This window comes from Anabas testudineus, chromosome 15 (genome assembly GCF_900324465.2).
Source record: "Anabas testudineus chromosome 15, fAnaTes1.2, whole genome shotgun sequence".
Lineage (NCBI taxonomy): Eukaryota > Metazoa > Chordata > Actinopteri > Anabantiformes > Anabantidae > Anabas > Anabas testudineus.
This window is the reverse complement of record NC_046624.1, coordinates 2,786,173-2,805,932: the sequence shown is the minus strand read 5'-3', so window position 1 is coordinate 2,805,932 and position 19,760 is coordinate 2,786,173. Positions and strand designations below refer to the sequence as shown.

The window sequence follows — 19,760 nt, the reverse complement described above, 5'->3', positions numbered from 1 at the left end:
CTGGTCAAACTGACAATTCAGGTAAAGAAAAGCAGTGGAAATAAGCGGAGAGCTGGTGCAGAACACCTCTTTTACATTTACATTGGCCCTTAAAAGCCTCCAACCTTTCCCTCGCTCTCTGCCCCATCCTTATCCTCTAAACCGACCCCCTCCGCACACGATTTCTCTAAGCGAGGTTCGTCTCCTTTCTGCTTCGCTTCCCTGACATTTCACCCCCACCCTCCCACACACACACACACGCGAGCACGCTCCCTCCACACCCCTCACTTCTCCCACTACACTATGTAATTATGATAATTGCTCATAGGGGTTTGAGGAAATTGAATTTTCCATTTTGCTCTGGTTCCTTTATCCCACCAGATTCTCTTTGTGCCGCCCCCCCCCATCTCGCCACAATCCTCTGCAGGCCTGCAGTCTGCTGCCTGGACACTTGATCAAATATGTTCTTAGCAGTAACGTGTGTGTGTCTTTGGACAATTTCCACTAATAATTGAATGTCTGTCAGACAATTTTCAATATCAGCTGGCTCTCCATTATGATAACATACCGTAAGACTGTAAGACGTATTAACACTGTGAAAGTATGATTAAAAAGTCAAATTAAATATAAGCGCAGCTTTCTCAAAGTTTGAAATGAAACACATCTTAGTTCGTTTCAGCATCACAGTAAATGTCCAGCACTGCTACACAATCTAAGAAGCCATCACACCTCATCAGGACAAATAAATGAACAGTAGACCCAGCAGAGCACCATTCGGGAGACGTGTCCCTGACTCACACTTCAGCACAGAGCATTTGCCACAGTACCTGCTCCCTAAAATAGTCGCTGCGACTGCTGCACAACTCTCGGGGCCGGGGGAGTACAATTATTCAAAAAAGGTCTGACGAAAGTCTTTCCTGGCTGACAGGCTGCTGCAGCTGAATCAAACAGCTCTGCCGTGCTACTGTCAGCTGAAAAAAACCCTCCATCCCCAGAGTCAGCTTTTCAGGAATGAAGGGAAGGAGGTGGGGGGGGCAGCTTAATTTTCCTGATTGCATGTCATACGGCGGTGACTGAAGGGGCTATTCCACTGGTGAGGGTCCCGGTAACAGACTTATCAGTGAATATTCTTACATCGAGCATGTTTCAAGAGTAATCTGACAACATTACACAGGTTTATTAAAGGTTTGCTGAGTAACCAAGTTCATTACAGCCCACCAATTACATAATAATTACCCAGTAACAGCTGCACTGTTTAAATGATATTACAACCAACACGTTTACTTTAATTTTATACGTATTTTTTAACTGTCTGTATGTAACAGGAGGAACGACGACAGGGATTGTTGTTTTAAGACGTTAAAAAAATGTGAATCTGTCCTTTAATATGGCCTCGAGGAAGAGCCCTGTGATTGCAGCACTTGCAGAAACCAACAGGAAGGTGGGTGTGTGTGTACGTGTGTGTGTGTGTGTGTGTGTGTGTGTTGTGGGTCAATCCAGGCAGAATTGCACGGGGGCTTTAAATGAGCAGTGCTGCATTTTCTGACACTCCATTGACTGCTTGGAGACGACTCAGCTGGAACGTGTCGCATGCATAATAAACCATGCCAATGTGAGACCTGACTAATGTGTGGAAATGGAGAATACTCTCCCTAACTCTTAAAGCTAAATGCCTTTCCACCTGACTTCTCCTTCAGACTGCTTTTAGAGAGTAAAGTGAATGCAGGGAGGCTTGTTAAACATTTGTTCTGTACCAATGTTTTTTCATGAGGGAGAACGGGGTGGGGGTGAGCGTGGGGGGGTAGTTGTAACACATTTTGCTCATTACTCTGCTCTAGTCCGAAGCTAAAGTAAAAGTACTTGAGCATCAACATGGATGTAACTCCCCCACCTGCTACTACTGTAGTAAAGAGCCTACCTGTGCTCATATAAATACACACATTATGTCAGTTAGATAATTCCTATACTGTAGCTTTCTCCAGATTAAAGAGTAGAACGTGCATGATTATCTCTACTGGGAGGAATTCAACGATGAAACATGTGTTGTCACGTCAATATTTCACATCCGTGTTTTAACTAACACTGATTCGCTGAGCTGCAGTCAGGGGGTGTTGTCTATTTTCTTACATTTATGAGTGTAACTGTAGTAATTGTGTACTAGGGATCTGAGTGCTCCACATCACTACTGTAGGGCGGTGCGTTTAAAGCTCCAAGTCTATTTTTTCCTCCTGCTGTGCTTAGTGAAGCAGAATCTCCACAGACAGATGTTCAAGTTACACAGATCCTTTATGTCTAAATTGACTGTGTTTATAATGTCTGGTCAGAACGGCCAGAATCAAAGAACGGCGAGAGTCTGTGTGTCACAAACGTTGTGTGCCGAACACCTCGAACTTAGATTCGACTTGGATTTTGTGTTGACAAAGGCATTACATGGTGACCACTAAAGGGAACCATAGCTCTTGCCCTGTGTACATACAAGGATTGTACTAAAATGGGCTTTACAAAATCCAAACCTACCCTTTAATAGCTATTTTCACAAAGTCATTTCTAGACATGCATGAAGAACTCACAATGGATTACTATAAGAACTATTACGGAGGGCGGTGGTAAAACATTATTTTAGTTTCTTAAATGTTGCCTCAATCATTTTTCCTCCTGAAATGATATAAGGGTTTCTAACATGAAGCTGCCACCCACTCTAAACACAGCTCCTGCCATCAGTCTAAAGCCTGCAGACAGTTCCTGCAGGTTATTACTGCCGTATGACAGCCTATTATCTCTCTATGACAGGCTATTACCTGCACAGAGGAGCTGGGTAATGAAATAGGCAAGAAGACAGAGAGAAGACAGTGTGCTATCAACAAATCCAACAGATGCTCTTTACACTGTGCCACAGGCGCGGAACCTAACGCTGAGAGTCTGCGTCAGAGTCGACTCGGCTCCACAGCACTGGGTTCACTATACTGAGGATTTCTAGTCAAGAGCTGCACTCAGGGATGGAAACAAAGGGAAATGCAATTGAAGATCAGCATGTACGCTAGAGTTCTTTAACCTGGATCACGGTGAAGATTTTCCTTTGCTATACATTTGGTCCTTCTTGACCAGATTCTGGGGCAACTGTAATTTCAGTTTGACTGATTAGTAACAATGTTAAAGTGTTTTTGCATGAGAACTAGACAAAACAAGCTAAATAAAGACTTTAACTAGCTCGTTGATTCTCAGATGAACAGTTGCATCTTAAAATCTTATAGTTCTTTATCTTTTAACCTGACTCCTCTTAGAGAGCGTTGTCACGTGGCACGAGAAAAAAACGTCTGCACAGCTCCTCGGCTTATCTTGCTGTTTCTCCAGATGTAACTGGAGATTGCTTTTCCTTTAAAAATAATAATAGTAATAATAATTGAACTGAACATGCAGGCTTGTTATGCTGCAAAGGCCCATTAAACTGCTCAAACTGTTGGAAGTGCTCATCATCAAAAATCTCAACGCGCTCCGGCGTTTTTATTTATCACTGTATCACACTAAAGTCGAGCTTACAACCAAATAAACGCTACTGCTTCAGTTTTTTTAGCTGCTATATTATTCCCTGCAAGAGTTCTCAGCTAATTTATACAAAATGTTTTTGCAGTCTGAACATTTTATTTCATTGGGAGCAAATTACAGCTATTTCAGATTTGGGGCCAGCTCTCTTTGAATGGCAGTAATCAGAGCGAGCAATCAGCAATCAGAGAGGCATTCTCTCCGAGTGTTTGTGCATTTCTAAGAGTGAAAGGATTGTTTTGTTGCCGCTGCTGCTGCCACTACTGGCACATCTTTCTTCATTACCTGACGTCTGGAGCACAAAGGAGGACAACAGTGTAGTGGCGTACTCGCGCTGTCAGACGTTAGACTTGAGTTACACAGAGGTATCGGTTTGCCAGCAAAGGGGGGGGGGGCGACACTGGCGGATTATTCCGTGTCACATCCAGTCCAGCTCAGATTCGTACACGACAGCTGGTCGATACGTTTATATCAGTATTTACTGTATCTGTTGGGAGACTTTCAGGCTGGACAAGAACAATAAGAACAATCCTTCTTATTAATTACACGCTGGCACGTGGATCAGTAGACAAGTGTTGAAGTGTCAACCCCGCTGCACCAAAACCTCCTCCAGCACACCAACCGTCTATCTCTCGCCTCTCTCCTCCTGTCACTTACTACTCCGTCTTACTCGTCATCTGTTTTTTTTCTCTCAGTCATTTGAGCATTCGCTCCACTCCCACTCTCCCTGTGAACACAGTCTTTTACTACAGCACCAAGTGTCACTGCAGTTTCACCAGTTGCACTGCTACAATACATTGGTTTAACAGCAGCCCCTGAAAGGAGCTGTTCTCACTACAAGGTCTCAGGCATCTTCCTCCAGGTGTTTAGCAGGGTTGATGGGACCCCGTCAACATGAAGAACAAGTGAATTTCAAGGTTGGAATTCTTTTGGAAGGATTTTCCATGACTACAAATACAGTAATAAATAGAATAAATAAACATTTTTACCTGATGTTGTGAATAAATGTACTGTGTTTAATGAACTATGTGGAAATATGAGTTGATTTAGCTGTTTTAATGTGTTGAACTCCAATATCTACTGTACATTCAAGCAGAAAACATCAAAGCACGTGTTACTATTGCTGCCAAGAACTTTTAGATGATGCTCTGTTTAAATACAGTTCATGGACTGTTTTCAACAGAGCTTTACAGAATATATAATGTTCCAGAAATACAGTACTTTACTGTGTTAAACGAGTTCAATGCCAAATTCTAGCAGCGATGTTTCACGTTTGATTGCATTATTGAATGTGTCATGATAGAAGGATTCAGCAGCGGGCTTAGAGTTTCATAGATTACTGTTTGGACCAGCATGTGAAACTCTCCACCGCCACCAACAAAACGCCGGAGGAGAACATCCTTTGGAAGAATGCACCTTGGCATTGGCTCTACAAGTCTGTACTGGAGGGATGGAGCGCCATTCTTCCAAAAGATTTCCACTCATGCAGTTTCTCCATCTCTAATAAAAGGTGCACAACTTGTTTTTTTTACACCGTGTATTAAAAAGTCTTTTTTTGCACCTGCTTTGTCAGAATAAACCTTGAGAGAGGAACCAAAGCTGGTCGAGGGCAAAGCCTGTCAACGTTATCCAACAGGAAGACAGTATTCGGCTGTTGTTCTGCTTGTGCTGCTTAAGTGTCATAAGAAGCTTTAGCTCTGTTCTTTGCTCACAACACTCTCTTCCCTTTGCATTCTGTCCTTGAAGACAGCTCTGGATCCAGATACTGGGAAGCCTGATGACCGGTAACATCTGTTACTGCCTTTTACCTAACAAATCCATGTGTAGTGTGAATGTTTCTTAACCTGCTCACTTAGAAATTGATTTCAATTAGAAAATAGATTTATTAAAATGCAGCAATCAATAAAAAAGCAGTTTACAGATAATGTGTTGTATAATACCAACGTGCTGCCACCTGAGGTGTGAGGGTTTTGCTTTTTAACCTGACTCTTCTCTTTCTGCTTTACAGATGCATGTTGCTGGTGATGTGCACAGTGTGTTATCAGAGGTCATGGAGCTCCAGAGTGGTTTTTACTTTATCCTTTGCAGGTTCTGAGTACTTCTTCCACCACAGCGCGTTCCTTACCTCTCCGAACAGCTCCAGGCTGTACGTGTTGTCGTCATCCGCGAAGAAAACCACCCCTGCGTCCCGCCTGCTCCGGTGCAGCCGGAGCCACGCGAGAGCCGCATTCCTCTGCTCCGTGGCGCGTGGCATCCCGACGCGCTTGAACCTGCGGGGAGTGAACACGTGCAGGTGCGTGTACGGCACGCCGCACCGGGCCAGGAAGCGCGCCACCAGCTCCGTGCGCGCCGTGGAGTCCTCCACTACGATCCAGTGGAAGCGGGGCACCTGGCGGAAGGCGTGGGACAGCCGGGTGAGCTCCGCTTTCTGCACCGGACGGGTGTAAGTCGGAGTGATGGCGTAGATGACCGGCAGGGCGGACTGGTTCTGGGTGCCACCGGCTCCGGGTGCGCCGGTCCGGGCCGCCCGCTGCGCCCTGGAGGACCGGCCGGCTGCCGGAGCCCTGATCGTCCTTTTACTGTCGATATCAATCATGATGATGACGATGAGGACCCAGGGCAGCAGGATGAAGAAGCGGCTGAAAAACACTGATTTCATGGCGAGGCTGAAGTTACGCTGCGCCCTGTCGTTCACTCACTCCATCACAAACAGAGAGGCGCCGACCGGCAGCAACTCCAGCAGTGGTTTCAATCCCGTGATGTTGTTCTGCAGAGACAAACAGCAGCAAACAGCACCTCGAGTCCAATTCAAACTATGTGAAGCACAAAACCTTCCGCTGCGTCCCCCCCCGTCCCGGCGGGACCGTTTCCACGGAGTCCCCCCCTCCTCCTCCTCCTCCTCCTCTTCCTGCCTCTCTCCTCTCGGATGGGACTTGAGTGCTTCTTCGTCGTCCTTCCCTCCTCCAAGCTTACTGAACCTACGAGCCGCGTTAAATCCCCATGTTCAGCCGTCCTTCAGTGCGCGTTTCCAGAGGAGAAAACCAAAGCGCAGCGGCCCCCCTGCAGCCGGCCGGCGGTGAGGAGCCACCGATGTGCGCCGCCGAAGAGCATCACTTGGAGAGAGGACGGAGCGCAGCTCCGAGTCTGAGGATAATAAGGCAGGAGGGGAGGAGCAGGTGCAGAGCAGAGGAGGGGAGACGGGATAGAGGAGAGAGGCTGGGGAGGGAGGGAGAGAGAGAAGAGAGTGTGTGTGTGTGAGAGAGAGGGAGAGAAAGGGCTTGCTGTGCTGCTGGCATCAGTGTCCGCTGAGAATAAACCAGCTGATTGAGAGAGAGATGGTAGCCTGTGCTTCACATACCGCATTTGTCACGAATAAACTAATAAATAAAACAAACTGGAGGACTTGACATGAGGACTCCCGGGACACGGATACCTCCAGGGTCCCATTTCATTTTTCACCCCCTCCACCTACATGTTTCCTCAGACCGTGTCAGTTATGTATCAGAAACAAGCTTTTCAAATCATTGGCCATCATTTAAACCTCAGTAAATGTACAAACCAAAGAATTAAAGAATTCAAATGAATCCAATTTGAATGTGTTGGATTAACTCTTTAAAGAAACAGGTTGTTTCTATTAAATGGCAGCTAGAAAATATGAATATGTTTTGGGTTCCAAGGCTTTTTTTTTATTTTTTAATTTGCTATTATTTGATAGCAACTGTGATTCCTTTAGCTCTAAATGGCTCAGTGTTGTGTTTCCTAAAAGAGTACCTGTGGGTCTCATAGGACAATTAGACTTGCACAAGGTCAAAATGGAAAATCTAGATGCTGTATCAACAGAATGGCTTCAATTCACACGTGGACAAAGAGAAAATGTAGAATCTGAGCAGTGAGCTTCAGACACTACAGCTGGTTTCTTCTGTACCCAACATCTTTACTAACAGATGAGTTAAATTGTGATGGAAAGTAACTAAGTACTGTAATTAAGTACAATTTCTACTTCATACTTTGATTTTACTACACAACAGAGGGAAATATTGTAATTTTACATTTATTTGCTAACGTCAAGGTGAATGGTCAGGGTTTGTTTTGTTTTTTCTTTGCTTTTTGTCTATTGGTGTCCATCTTGAAAGACAAACACCATCATATAGACAAGTCCTGCCCATACACAGGCCCTCATCTCTTCTGTCATGATCACCCTCAGCGACTGACCTCTCAGACAGACAGGCTTAATCTGGACGGATCAAAGAGGGGTCGCTGGTCTTTTGTGGATCCATTTAAAGATCCTTGGAAAAGACAAGTGCGGGGAGCTCCCTGGCTTACCAGTGTTCTCCACTTAAGCTGAGAAGCTAATCATTGATGGTTAATTATGCACACAACATGGATCAAGAGAACTGTCGGGAGGGAAGAGAAGAGAAATCACTGAGCCGCACTAATAGAGTCGGTTCACACCAAACTAATTGCAGCCAAACATGCTCATAATTTCTCAGGATAAAAGCACCTTTGATTGTTTGGATTAGATGGCAGCGTAGGAATGCTGATGCGAACAGAGGCCGGGACAAACCAGCGGTACTTTATGGAACAACTGGGTGTAACAGTGTCCTCAAACAAAATGACTTTTGGAGCCTTAATCAATCTTGTGCTTGGTGATTTGGGTAAAAACCAAGTAACGGGCTTACTCAGTGATAAATCACTTTTAAGAGACTGATGCGACGGTGGCAAATGGTGTAATAGGCTTTATTCCAATATTAAATTGTCATGCTTTATCAACTTTGATTGCATGTTCCCCCATCTGTTCACGCACATCGAGCAATTTGGAAATTAAGATGATGCATCAAGTGAAATGTCATTTTCAATTACATCATTGTGATTAAAATTGCTTTGAGTCTTCTTACTAACTCGCAGCGCTTTTTAAATTGTATGGAGAATTTTGACAAGATAATTGGTTTCAAAGCGGTTCTGTTCTGTGAAATGTAAATGTTGGATTGTGTTGTGTATGACCAACATGATAACACATCTCCAAACTGATCGACAGTGTTGTTGAAAACAAACAAACAAATAAACAAAAAAACACGCACAGCTCCTTTAAACTCTGCTGTCAAAGGTTGTGCTCATCATGTCTGACAGGTCATGACTCGTTTCCTGATCCATCAATCTTTGTAGAAATCCTCTCCCACCCTCCTTCCTTCTGTGACACTGTCATACCTGTCAATCACCCGTCAAACTGCCTTTTCACTCGCTCGTCTCCACGTTACACAAAGCTGTTTTGTTCATAGTAGTGTAGTCTGTGTGTGTGCGAGTGCCTGGCTGTGTCTAACTATGGAAAAACAAACTACTGTACTTTAAAGTCAACAAGGCAACAAGACCGACAGGTCAGTTTCAAAGTGAGCTCAGAGAATGAAGCGTCAAAAAGGAAAAGGGTCCTGTGGTCTGACAAGTCAACATGTAGAATTCCTTTTTGGAGAGGAGAGGGGCCTTTCAGCTTGTTGTCAGGGTGCAGTTCAAAAGCCAGCATCCGTAAAGGTATAAGCGTTCATTAGTGCACATGATGCGGATAACTGGCACATCTACCAAGGCAGCGCTTTGGATAAAAGCTTCTGCCAAATGACTAAATGTAGATGTTATGACCTGCGACAGACCCAGCCCTGATGTGACATTACAGGAGGCGTTGTCTTTAATAACAATATTCTACTTCATTCTCATAGTTTTTAGAAGGTTATAAGATTGATTTGATATCCTTCTCCTAGTTTGTTTAGAGATATATATTCACTACATGGACAAGTTTAGTCAGTTCAGTTTTATTTATATACTGGTAATAACCCCAAATCACTAATTACAATACTTACTCTATAAACCTACAGCATAATGTCCTTTGTTCTTCTTTAGGACCACTGCTGGAGTTGCGTCTTTAGGTAGATGGTGTCTGGAGGTGGGTTGATCACCAGTAGGTAAAGGCTACACTGCTGTGGGTGACACTGGATCTTGGACTCGCCACATGACACGTGTCTTTACAGTCCATGGCGTTGCTCCTGGCCTGGTTAAGGTCAAGTCACTGACTCAGGTCCGCTTCCACTTGCTTACCTAGTGTTTTGTTGGGCACAGTCCATTTTATTCTTCACTGGGTGAGTCAGTGTCTCCACTGGACGTTTTGTGCCCACTCTACACACATGGCTGAACCATGTCCGCCTTTTCGCTGATGGTTTGTTGTTTACCGTCAAACCCTCTTATGTTAATGGCTTCATTGGCGATGCCGTTGATCTGTAAGTTTTGAGTTTAAAATCCACTTTGAGCAAGATGCATGTTTGATAGGGTCACAGCTGGAAGAGGCGAATCTTGGTCTTTGTTGGGAAGTTGGTCCTTTTCCACAGGCAGACATGGTTTAATAGGAAAACATTGATTAGTGCAGTTTATGTGCACCAGTTTGCAAACTTGTGCTTCTGCCTTGTGCTGAGAAAAGACTGCAGAGGCTTGTATCAGCCAGTGTTTTTCTATTTCTCCCTCCAGAGCCACTCTGACAAATGTTTGCACAGCTTAAACTCCAATCTGCTCAGCATTACCTGAGCACTTTGTCAAAGCCTGATAGGAGTAGATGCAGTATAAAGGGGGGGGGGGAGCATAGTTCATTTTCAGGTAATCCAGTCCATTTTTCACTCTCGCTTATTTACTTACAGGTTCTGGTCCATCTCGCTGTTTTGTGGCTATTCAAAAGCATCACCAGTAAACAAGCTGGACCCAGTAACGTCAACCTGGATGTGTTTTCCAGCACATTCACCTTGACACAGGTATGGCTTGGAGCTGCCTGTCGTCAGCATAAGGTTGGATTTGGAGATGCTGTTGATTTGACCCAGATGGCTCTGTCATTATGTGACATCATGCCAAATGTCAGGAGCCTGTGTGATTGAGGGCAACTAGGGACACGCAGCGGGTTACCACACAATGACGCAGATAACCGAGACCAGAGGCTGCCTCACTGTTCCCTTTTCCATTGCTGCTGAGACAGATGATGGAGGATGGAACGTCCACAGCAGCAAGTTAAAGGATCACAGGCAGGGGAAAAAAACAAAGAATCAATGAAAGCAAGTACAAGTTGAAAAAGAGAGAGAGAACAAATGAAGTAAATAGAAAATAACAGACAGAAAGAGGAGGATGTGGGGGCAGGGGTAGAGATTGATGTTTACGGGTGGAGAAACATCCTGCAGTGTTTGGAGTCAGACCAGCTGCAGAAATGCCACAACCAAGCAACTGGAGCACACCGGGGCCCCCGTGTGCACATAAATCACAGCTGAAAATGCAATTATATGATAATTCACAGTACAATTCAATTCAGGGGGGGACAATTCAAATCCGTTCAAAAATGGCAACCCGATCCGGGCACATTTGTCACCATTATTAGCATAGAAATAAGTTTCTGTCCAGCACTTCTGCAGATTGGTGGCTGACTTGGTTCATTTGACTCTGGCATGAAACTTTATTCTGTGGTGCCGCTTGACATTTGATGGCATCAGCACACACAAAAAAAAAAAAAACGGAAAGTCTGATATTAAAGTGGTCAGTCTCCAGACTTCTGATGTTCTCTTAAATAGAGAAAAACAAGCTTCTGAAATGTATTTGACTGAATTATTCATTCCCATCGCTGACAGTACAGTGTATAAATACAAATCTACATATCACGCTGCTTCATGGACAGTTCCAATCATCTGAGCATCATCAAAATCTCTGTCGACCTGCTGTTGGAGCGTATTCCAATGGCTATTTCTCTTGGTTAATATTTGCCTTTGTCATGACGTTTTGAGTGTCTTTGTGGTTGATTGGTGCCTTTTTGCATGGCTTTGTGGCTGGTTTGTGGGTTTTTCTCTTTCTGGTCATTTAGTGGTCATGTTTTTGTGATCATGTCTATTTTTGTATTTGCAAGGCCCTCTACGTTGCCCCGTTATCTATCTACACTCTCAGCCCAAAAACACACCAACTGACTGAAGAAATTCAGGACGATTTCTCTGTCCTTTTATCTGAAGGACTCAATCACTGGAGATTTTGTCAAAACTCATCAAGAAGATCCATTTATGGCTGTGAAATAGTCAAATGTCTGATTATAAGAACACATTTGACCATTTGGTTGAAAGCTGAATATTGGACTATGTGAGAAAGGCTATAAAGGGTAAAATTGCCTCGTCTGTGTTCCCGGTAGAAGAGCAGGAGCTGGCAGTGAACTGAATTTATTCTCTGCTACGAAAATCAAATCACCAAAAGAATAACTGTGGCACACAATAAAGATTTTCTCTCACCGGCATCCCTGTTTATTAGTCCCCCCCCTCCTCCTCCCTCTCTCTCTTTCTTTGTCTCTGTTTTTTTTTTTCCTCCTCCTCCTTCCTGCGCCTTTTGTGGCTCAACTTATTCCCCCCCTCCCGTTCCGTCTCACTTCCTCTCTGTTCTTATTTGACTTGGTATTAATCTCTCTTTCTCGCTCCCTCTTTCTGATAGCATGAAGCATTCTAAGCTGATTTGTTAAAATAAACAGCGCAGTCTGAGCGTGCACTCCATACACAGAGCAGTCACATTAGATCCATCCTAAATGAGTCCATCAGCAGCTGCGAGGGCATCGATTTAGGTGGCTAACATTGACAGAATGTCTATCAGGAGCCTTTAGGCCCAGCATATGCTTATGAATGTGGCGAAAGCTCACACACACACACACACCACGCAGTTATACACCCCATATCTTTCTCTGTGACTTCACTTTCTGCTGGCTCTCTGCCTGGATTTTCTTTGCGTACAACACAAGGCAGGACTCAGGAACAAATGCTCTGCCTCTGTCTGTGACAGTGACAGTGATGGCTACGGCGCTGCCAGCGTGTTGTCGAGCCAGCACAGGAAAGTCTCTCTAACGTGCCCAGCAACCAAACATACTGTTGTTTGACTAACCTTGAATTACTGGCAATATCTAGGCCCATTAGCATAAGAGAGGAGACATTCCCTTTAGAAACACATCAGTGTATATTGCGTGCACTGTGCAGACATGCAGTTTTAATTACATGCTGGCTGGGTGAATGACTGATAAGTGCTGTGTGTTGTATTCGACCATTTTCAATGTTCATTTTCAGTTAGTTAGCAATCTGTTCAGTGTTTTGGACACGTTGCCTGTGTTTATTTGGATACTGGACAAGAAGCAGTGTGTGTGGGCATGTGTGTTAATAAGAATTTATACCTATCAGCATACTCTGTACAGTAAGTGCTATAATTAATCCAATAGAATAAATAATTCTGACTTTATTAACTTCTGGAAGTATTTAAAAGTCAAACAGTTGCAGACACTACAGGAAAACTGTGTTTACCACTCACCAAATCTTATGTCATCAGTTTGTTCATTTATCTGGTTCATTACTAACATTAGGCTCCTGCTGTTCTTGGTTCTTGTCTTATTATTTATGGCGGGTGTTTAATAAGGGTGGTCATACAGTAGGTGCAGCCACACAATCAGACTCAGCTGCTGCTCACAGCTCTGTAGGTTCTAATGTAGGGGGAACTAGTGTTAACGTTGCTGCAACCACAGCTGGAACAATTACAGCTTGCACGACGCCTTCTCTCCTGTCTGTTCTCTTTCTCCCCCGAACCCACATCATTGTGGAGCTATGAAATTCCAGATGAATCAGAGAGGATGCACTTAAACTTAAAATGTTCTCAGGGTAGAAACGCAACACAAACTGAGAAATAACCTTGTAAAATTTAAATTGATGGCACAGGTGCTGTAGTGGACAGCATTAGATTGTACAGACGTAGCTAATAACTAGTGTATTTATTAGCAGTAGAGCTTGGTAAAGGTGCAGTATAAGGGCAGACAGATAACAAACAGCCATAAACATATTTGTCAGAAAGGAGAACAGTTTGTGACTTTAAAATCAACTTTCACCGTAGAGGTTTCACAGTCTCATGCATGACAAACTCAAGCTTAAACTTTTGCACTTGTCACCAAATGAACCCTGATTGACACATAATACTCAGTGCCCCTTTCACAGATGACGACAGCTCTCACAGCAGATTCCGAGTCATCTCAATTTTCTCTCTCAACTGTGGACAAAGCTGTTTTTTTGTGTTACATTTGCTCCAGTGTTTGAAACTTGCTCAGACTGTGCAGACGTTTTCTCAGCACATGTCATCTTTTCAATTATATTACAAAGATGGCGACAAAGGTAGCATTGCATTAGTCCTGTTTCTTGCAGGTCATGTAGTCTTTACTGATAAAATCCAAAGAGAGGCCAAACGTTTGTGTCTTTAATTTGCTTTTATTTTTTCAGTTTTGCTCGTATTTCTTCTTTGCTGCTTTACACCAAATGTATTATTATTTCCAATATGTCTAAGTTGCATTTATTTTTGTTAAACCCAAATCTCTCCTGCATGTGCAACATTCTTGATGGTTATTAATTATCCATTGCCTGGCGAAAGAAGATTGACAGGTTTCTTTTAGGTAGGGGCAGTAATAAAAAGTTATTTCAAATTGACCTGAGTCATTCTTGAAAATGAAGTTTTCAGAATGACAACTGATGGTAAAATCTGGTCGCAAATATACACTGATTTGGGTCGCATCATCTTACTGAGGGGATCAAAAATATTTTCTCAGTAGGTTTAAAAAGTCACAGCGTTCTCTATAACTCACACTGTGCACACCATCGTATCCTAAACTGTCATCCAATGCATCACCTTCCAGCTGTCTGCATGTTTCTACCACGGCACTGGGAGTTCGGAGTAATCCCTCCTCACTCTGACACCTGCCATTCTGTCTGAGGGGAAAACCCAGGCAGTTCCACCCATCAGGTTAATTGCAATGTACATTAACTGAAATATAAAATCAGAGGGTTGAATTTTTTTTTTTGTTTTTCATTCAAAAGTGGAAATGTGTGAGGCACTAAACTGGTTGTCTTCTTTCTCAGCTACACACTATGAGATGACGGGCGTGTGAAAACCCCAAATTGATGGGATCTTATTTTTAAACTGGCACTGTTAGTCTTTTTTAATAGTCGTTGCATGTGAAGAAAAGCAGCCTTTTGAGTTGACCAAACTTTAAATCTACATTTGATGGGGTTAACTTGATCAATTATGGATTTAGCAACACCTTGGGCTAGTGGGTGGTGTTCATTTGCCACCAGTTCATTTTCCAGCCATTGTGGATGAATGATTTATCATGGGTAACATTCACGCCTGTAGCCTTTAGTGTGTGTAAACAGGTCAGGTTAGACAGCAGCCTCATCTGTTACGTTGACACTTAGTCGTTAGCCATGAGCCCGACTGTCGGCCTGAGAGATTAGCTGCTACCGCGCTGCTATTTAAAAGCTCCAGGGGTACCGACGGTGGAGGTGAGATTCGACAAAATGTGTTTGGGTGCAACATCAAACAGCTAGACGTGAATCTGGAGTGGTGTTTGGAATGTGTTTGACGGATTTTGCAACCATTATTTATAGAGGAACAGTGTCTGCACTACACACACACACACACACACACCAGGTTCTAATTACTCAAGCAGGGAGAGAGTGAGTTGTTTTTATCATCTTTTTTTGGAGGAGCTGTAATCCCCACTGTGGGATTAATAAGTCTATCTCATCTTACCTTACAACAATACAGTAAAATTTGAATTACACGTAATTATAGAATTACAGATACAGAATCTATGTTCAACAGGCTTGCAAGCTGCAAACTTTATGAGGTGACTGAGTAAATGATTAAAGTTTACAAAAATGTGGCTTCTTTTCAATCCAATGAAACTTATGGCTGCACTGTTTCTTCTTCTGCCTCTTCATCTTCCTCTGCACGCCCTTTTGGCGCATTACCGCCCCCACAGGTGGAAGTTGGAATTGTTGTTCCTCATTGTGATTGGGCGCCTCAGTTTAAACTAATGGGAACAGGGCTGTATATTTATTTTCCTCATGATTTATTTATTTATTTGTGATTTTGTTATTTATTTATTAGGTTTTGCATTAATGTCTTGGTTGAAGATGACTGTATGGTTTGTATTAAATTCAGTTCAATTCAATTTGTAACAGACAGAAATCATCTCAAGGCACTTTCAGTGTTTAAGGTTTAAGACCTTACAAAATATAACTGTATACAGAACTATAAAGAAAACCCAACAACCCCACTTGAGCAGAACTAGGTGACATTGCAGGCAACTAGGCAGGTTGGTAGGGCCAGTAACCGCACTCGGGAGATATACAGCTTCAAGGCTGAGGACACCTTAAGAGGAGAACAGAGAGTGGGAGGCAGAAAGGAGGAAGCACAACTACAGGAGAGTGAAAACATAAAGTTAATGACATGCAATGGTAGCATTTGAATGGATGAAGGAAAGGATAGGATGGGAAAGAAGAGAAGAGAGGAGAAGCTCAGTGTATCAGTAGAGGTCCCTCAGCAGACTAATCTATAGCAGCAGAACTAAGAGATGGTTCACAGTCACCTGATCCATCTCTAACTGTAAGCTTTATATAAAAAAGGAAAGTTTTAAGTCTAGTCTTAAATGTAGACATGCCTTAGCTAAGTTTTGTGAGCATCATTAACATTCACATAGAGAAGTCCATTGTCTGTCCGTTAGTGACTTGTACCTGTGCTGTTTCTAATCTATGATGTACACTAAATCTGGACTGGAAATCTTCATACAAGTAATTCCTGTGCCTGTGGTCACATAATTGCTTTGAAACTACTTTTTTAAGGATTTTATAGATAAAGGGCAGATTGGATATTGGTCTATAATTGGCTAAAACCCCAGAGTCAAAAGTAGGATTTTTGAGTAGAGGTTTGACTACAGCAACCATAAAAGCCTGTGCTACGTAGCCTGTTAGTAAAGATAGATTGATCTGATCTAATGTGGACGTGCTAATCAAAGGTAAAACATTTTTAAGCAGTCTAGTCACCATGGGGTCTAGAGGACATGTTGATAGTGTAGATAAATTAATGATCTACAGGAAGAAGCAGTCTAAGTACACATGAGGCCTTACAAATGAGTCTAGAGCTGCTGTACATGGAAGACCATCAGTGAGACAGCCAGCAATTTTCCCCCCTTGGAGGCGCTATTGTTGTGACGCTCATTTGTAATGATTTCTGCATGATGATAATGGTCCAGGTGTTAAATAAAGACTAAATGTTTGTCTGTTCCTCCTTTATAGACATGAATCCTTCAGCTTCACAGAGTTGGGAGTTGAATCTAAAGCTGTGGGTCATAAAGTCACAACAAAGAGCCGAGGAGTACTGCACATACAATTCTGTAGTTGTACGAGAGTAACTCTTTCACTTGCCACATAGTTATTTGATCCATTGTTGAAGCTAAACGATGTTCTCTATAGAGAGGCCAAAGTCATTTCATCATGTCACAGGCTTCCATTCCATCAGTTTCAGTGACTTAATTCAATGTCGTGTAGAATCGAGCTTTGTGAAAAACCTAAGCATGTCTGGATTTCTTTCCATATTCTCAGGCATGTCACCAGCCACCGTGGCACAGACTATTATAATGGGAAACTTTCATGAATTTAATTAGAGAATCTGCAAACCTCCCACCAAATAAGACGACAAGTGAGCCAGAGTAGGTACTTATGATATAATGAGCAGTAGAAATGACAGATGGTGTCACACAGTTCTTCATCCTAAACAGTCAGAACACTGGATTAACACTGTGCAAGCAGAGTAGTTTGGCTGGCTTGAAACACATAATCAACGTGGTCAGATTCTGTAAAAAAATGTAGTGGTTTGCTGCTTCCTTGATGTTATGCGACATGTTGTGCACGTAGCATGTTTACAAAATATTACAAGTACAAGTGTTTCAATGAAAATCTTTTAGCTAATTAAGGTAACCTGTCATATGAACAATTTCTGATAAAGCATGAATTCCCAGTTCCCCATAAGCAGTTCAGCTCTGTGTTTAAAGCAGTTCCTGAGGGACTTGTTCGATGAATGAAATGTCATTTGAATGGACAGAAGTCAGGAGAGAATTATGTGTGGGAGTTGTAAGCCTTTTTAATAAATATTATTAAAATGATTCAACAACTGCCATTTAAGAGGCACAATTCATTATTCAAAATCAGCTCGGGCTTTTTTGTGTGTGTATAGATTGAAAGAAAGCTGAGTTGATCACCTACAAACAGCGGATTCCCAACAAATTTAGGAATATCAAGAGCAACAAATTTGTTATTGTTTTGATAATTATTTCTCCAGGTAAACCTCATGGTTTCAGTAGATCTCTCTCTCTCTCTCTCTCTCTCTCTCTCTGTGGAGTGTGTGTCTCTTTGAAATAAGCTACAAGCAGGTTTTTGATTGGTTGAAGATTGTGACTGAATGGAGCTGGAGTTTCAAAGAGGGGCTCCTACCAGCTCTAGCTGGGGCTCTCTGCTTCACTGCTACCAGTGCACCTGCCAGCATATATTATGTTGAAGATACTGACCCCTGGTGGGAAATGCAGTGCAGGTACAACAGAAGACAGAAAACAAAGACAACCCTCTCAGAAGCTTCTCAGTCTTCTAAAAAGGCCTCAAATTTTTTTGGCCCTCATCTACTGCGTTTTTATTCATAAGTACGTTATCTGTCGACTGATCTCTTACGAAATCTTCAACGCTTTCCTGAAAACACAGATGTGTTTCAGATGTCTCTCATGTGTTTCTAAAACAAAGAATGAGGGATATGTACATTTTTACATATCTCACGTGTAAATGGGAGATATCTGAAAATCACCTGCGTCTACATCGTGTGAATTTATCCGACATTAATGTGTTTTCTTTTTTGTTTTGTTTTTCTTTTTGATATCCTATTTTGCTTGTAGTTTCTAAATCTGTATGTTAGGTGTGTGCCTTATTACTACTTCAATCGCCTCCTTCTCAGTTTGGTAAATAAGCCCAATACAACTAAGCAGCTTGTTTGTTGACAACGCAACACAAGTACAGTGCTGTGAAAAAGTATTTGACCCCTTCCTGATTGCTTCTCTTTTTGTCCAAGTCCATAGATTGGGATTGTTGTCTGCAATAGCCCTGTTGTGCTTAAGCTTCAGCTCAGAGCTCATTTATTCATTCAACTGATCTGAGGTGAGAGAGGTCTGCAGTTCCTTCCTCGATGAGTCATCTCTGTGTTTTTGGACCACTTTTGGAAGATCGGACACTTCTGGTAGTTCACTGTTGCTCCAAGCTCTTTCTGTCTGTAGATAATGTCTCTCACTATGGATCTATGGAGCTCCGGGGCCTCAAAAATATCTGTGTAATCCCTCCCAAATTATTCAATGCATTTTTTTTTTGTATGTAGAAAACACTGAGGAAAATACTTCACACCACTGTTCTAGTTGGTATTACATCAATGTTTTGCTTCAACAAATGCAATCATCATTTCTAATTTGTATTTTGTGTTTGCGCCGTTTAAAGATCTGTAACAGCTTTGTATGAGATAAACCAGGAGCAAGTGGAATAATTTTTCACAGCACTTGTACTTCATATGAATACAATAGTACACAGGTTTATTGTTCATTTTGGTGGTGACCTCATTTCTGCCTGGAAAAATACTGGTGAAGTACCATAGTATGATGTACAGAAGGGAAAATTCCACTGAGAACACAAAAGTCACTACTACAGCAACTCCAGGATGTGTCAACATTTAACAGAGAGTTAAGTTAGTTAATGTGGAGTCAACCAATCATTAAGAAATTAATCTAATCTAATATAATTATTATATTATTTTTTAAAAAGTTTCATTTGTATGTATTTATATTTCTGAATCATTACAATTGTGACATTTTATAGATTAAACATGTGGTTTGTGTGGCGTTTCACTGCAAGTGTTCAGTACTATAACTATACAGTATGAGATTCATTATTTCCAGTATACCGGCTTTGGTAGAGCGTTGCCACAACACATTAGAGGAATCAGGTAGTACTAAAAACAAAAAAGATTAATTGCTCAATGCTGCTAAATACTGGGTTCAATTCCATTTGACAGACAAATAGAAACTGCAGAACACAATAAACCCAGCAGCTTTGTTCAGCTTTTGTCAGTATCATGTTGCTTCAAATTCCAATGATCATCCACAACGTTACAAGGGTCACTGAAAAAAACAGAAGGACTCCTACTTCAGTTCCAGTACTTGCTGACTCAACAGAGACTGTGTTGTACTCTCGATTACCTAATTCCACAGTTTCACTTGATTTCAACATTTGACACATTGTCGATATAGAAAAACGACTTGTTGTGTAACTTCAGAGTTCAGGACCCCCCAGTAATGACCCGATCTCAGT

General features: G+C 42.3%; 1 protein-coding gene across 1 annotated transcript in view; it reads right to left on the bottom strand.

Moving 5' to 3' along the window:
* Positions 1-6,716, bottom strand: part of b3gat2 (beta-1,3-glucuronyltransferase 2 (glucuronosyltransferase S)) — a 37,566-nt gene extending 30,850 nt beyond the window's left edge. The window contains exon 1 of the mRNA XM_026355850.1: positions 5,645-6,716. Coding sequence (XP_026211635.1) covers positions 5,645-6,178 — 534 coding nt within the window. The 5' untranslated portion in view covers positions 6,179-6,716. The remainder of the gene's footprint in view (positions 1-5,644) is intronic.
* Positions 6,717-19,760: the final 13,044 nt, after the last annotated feature.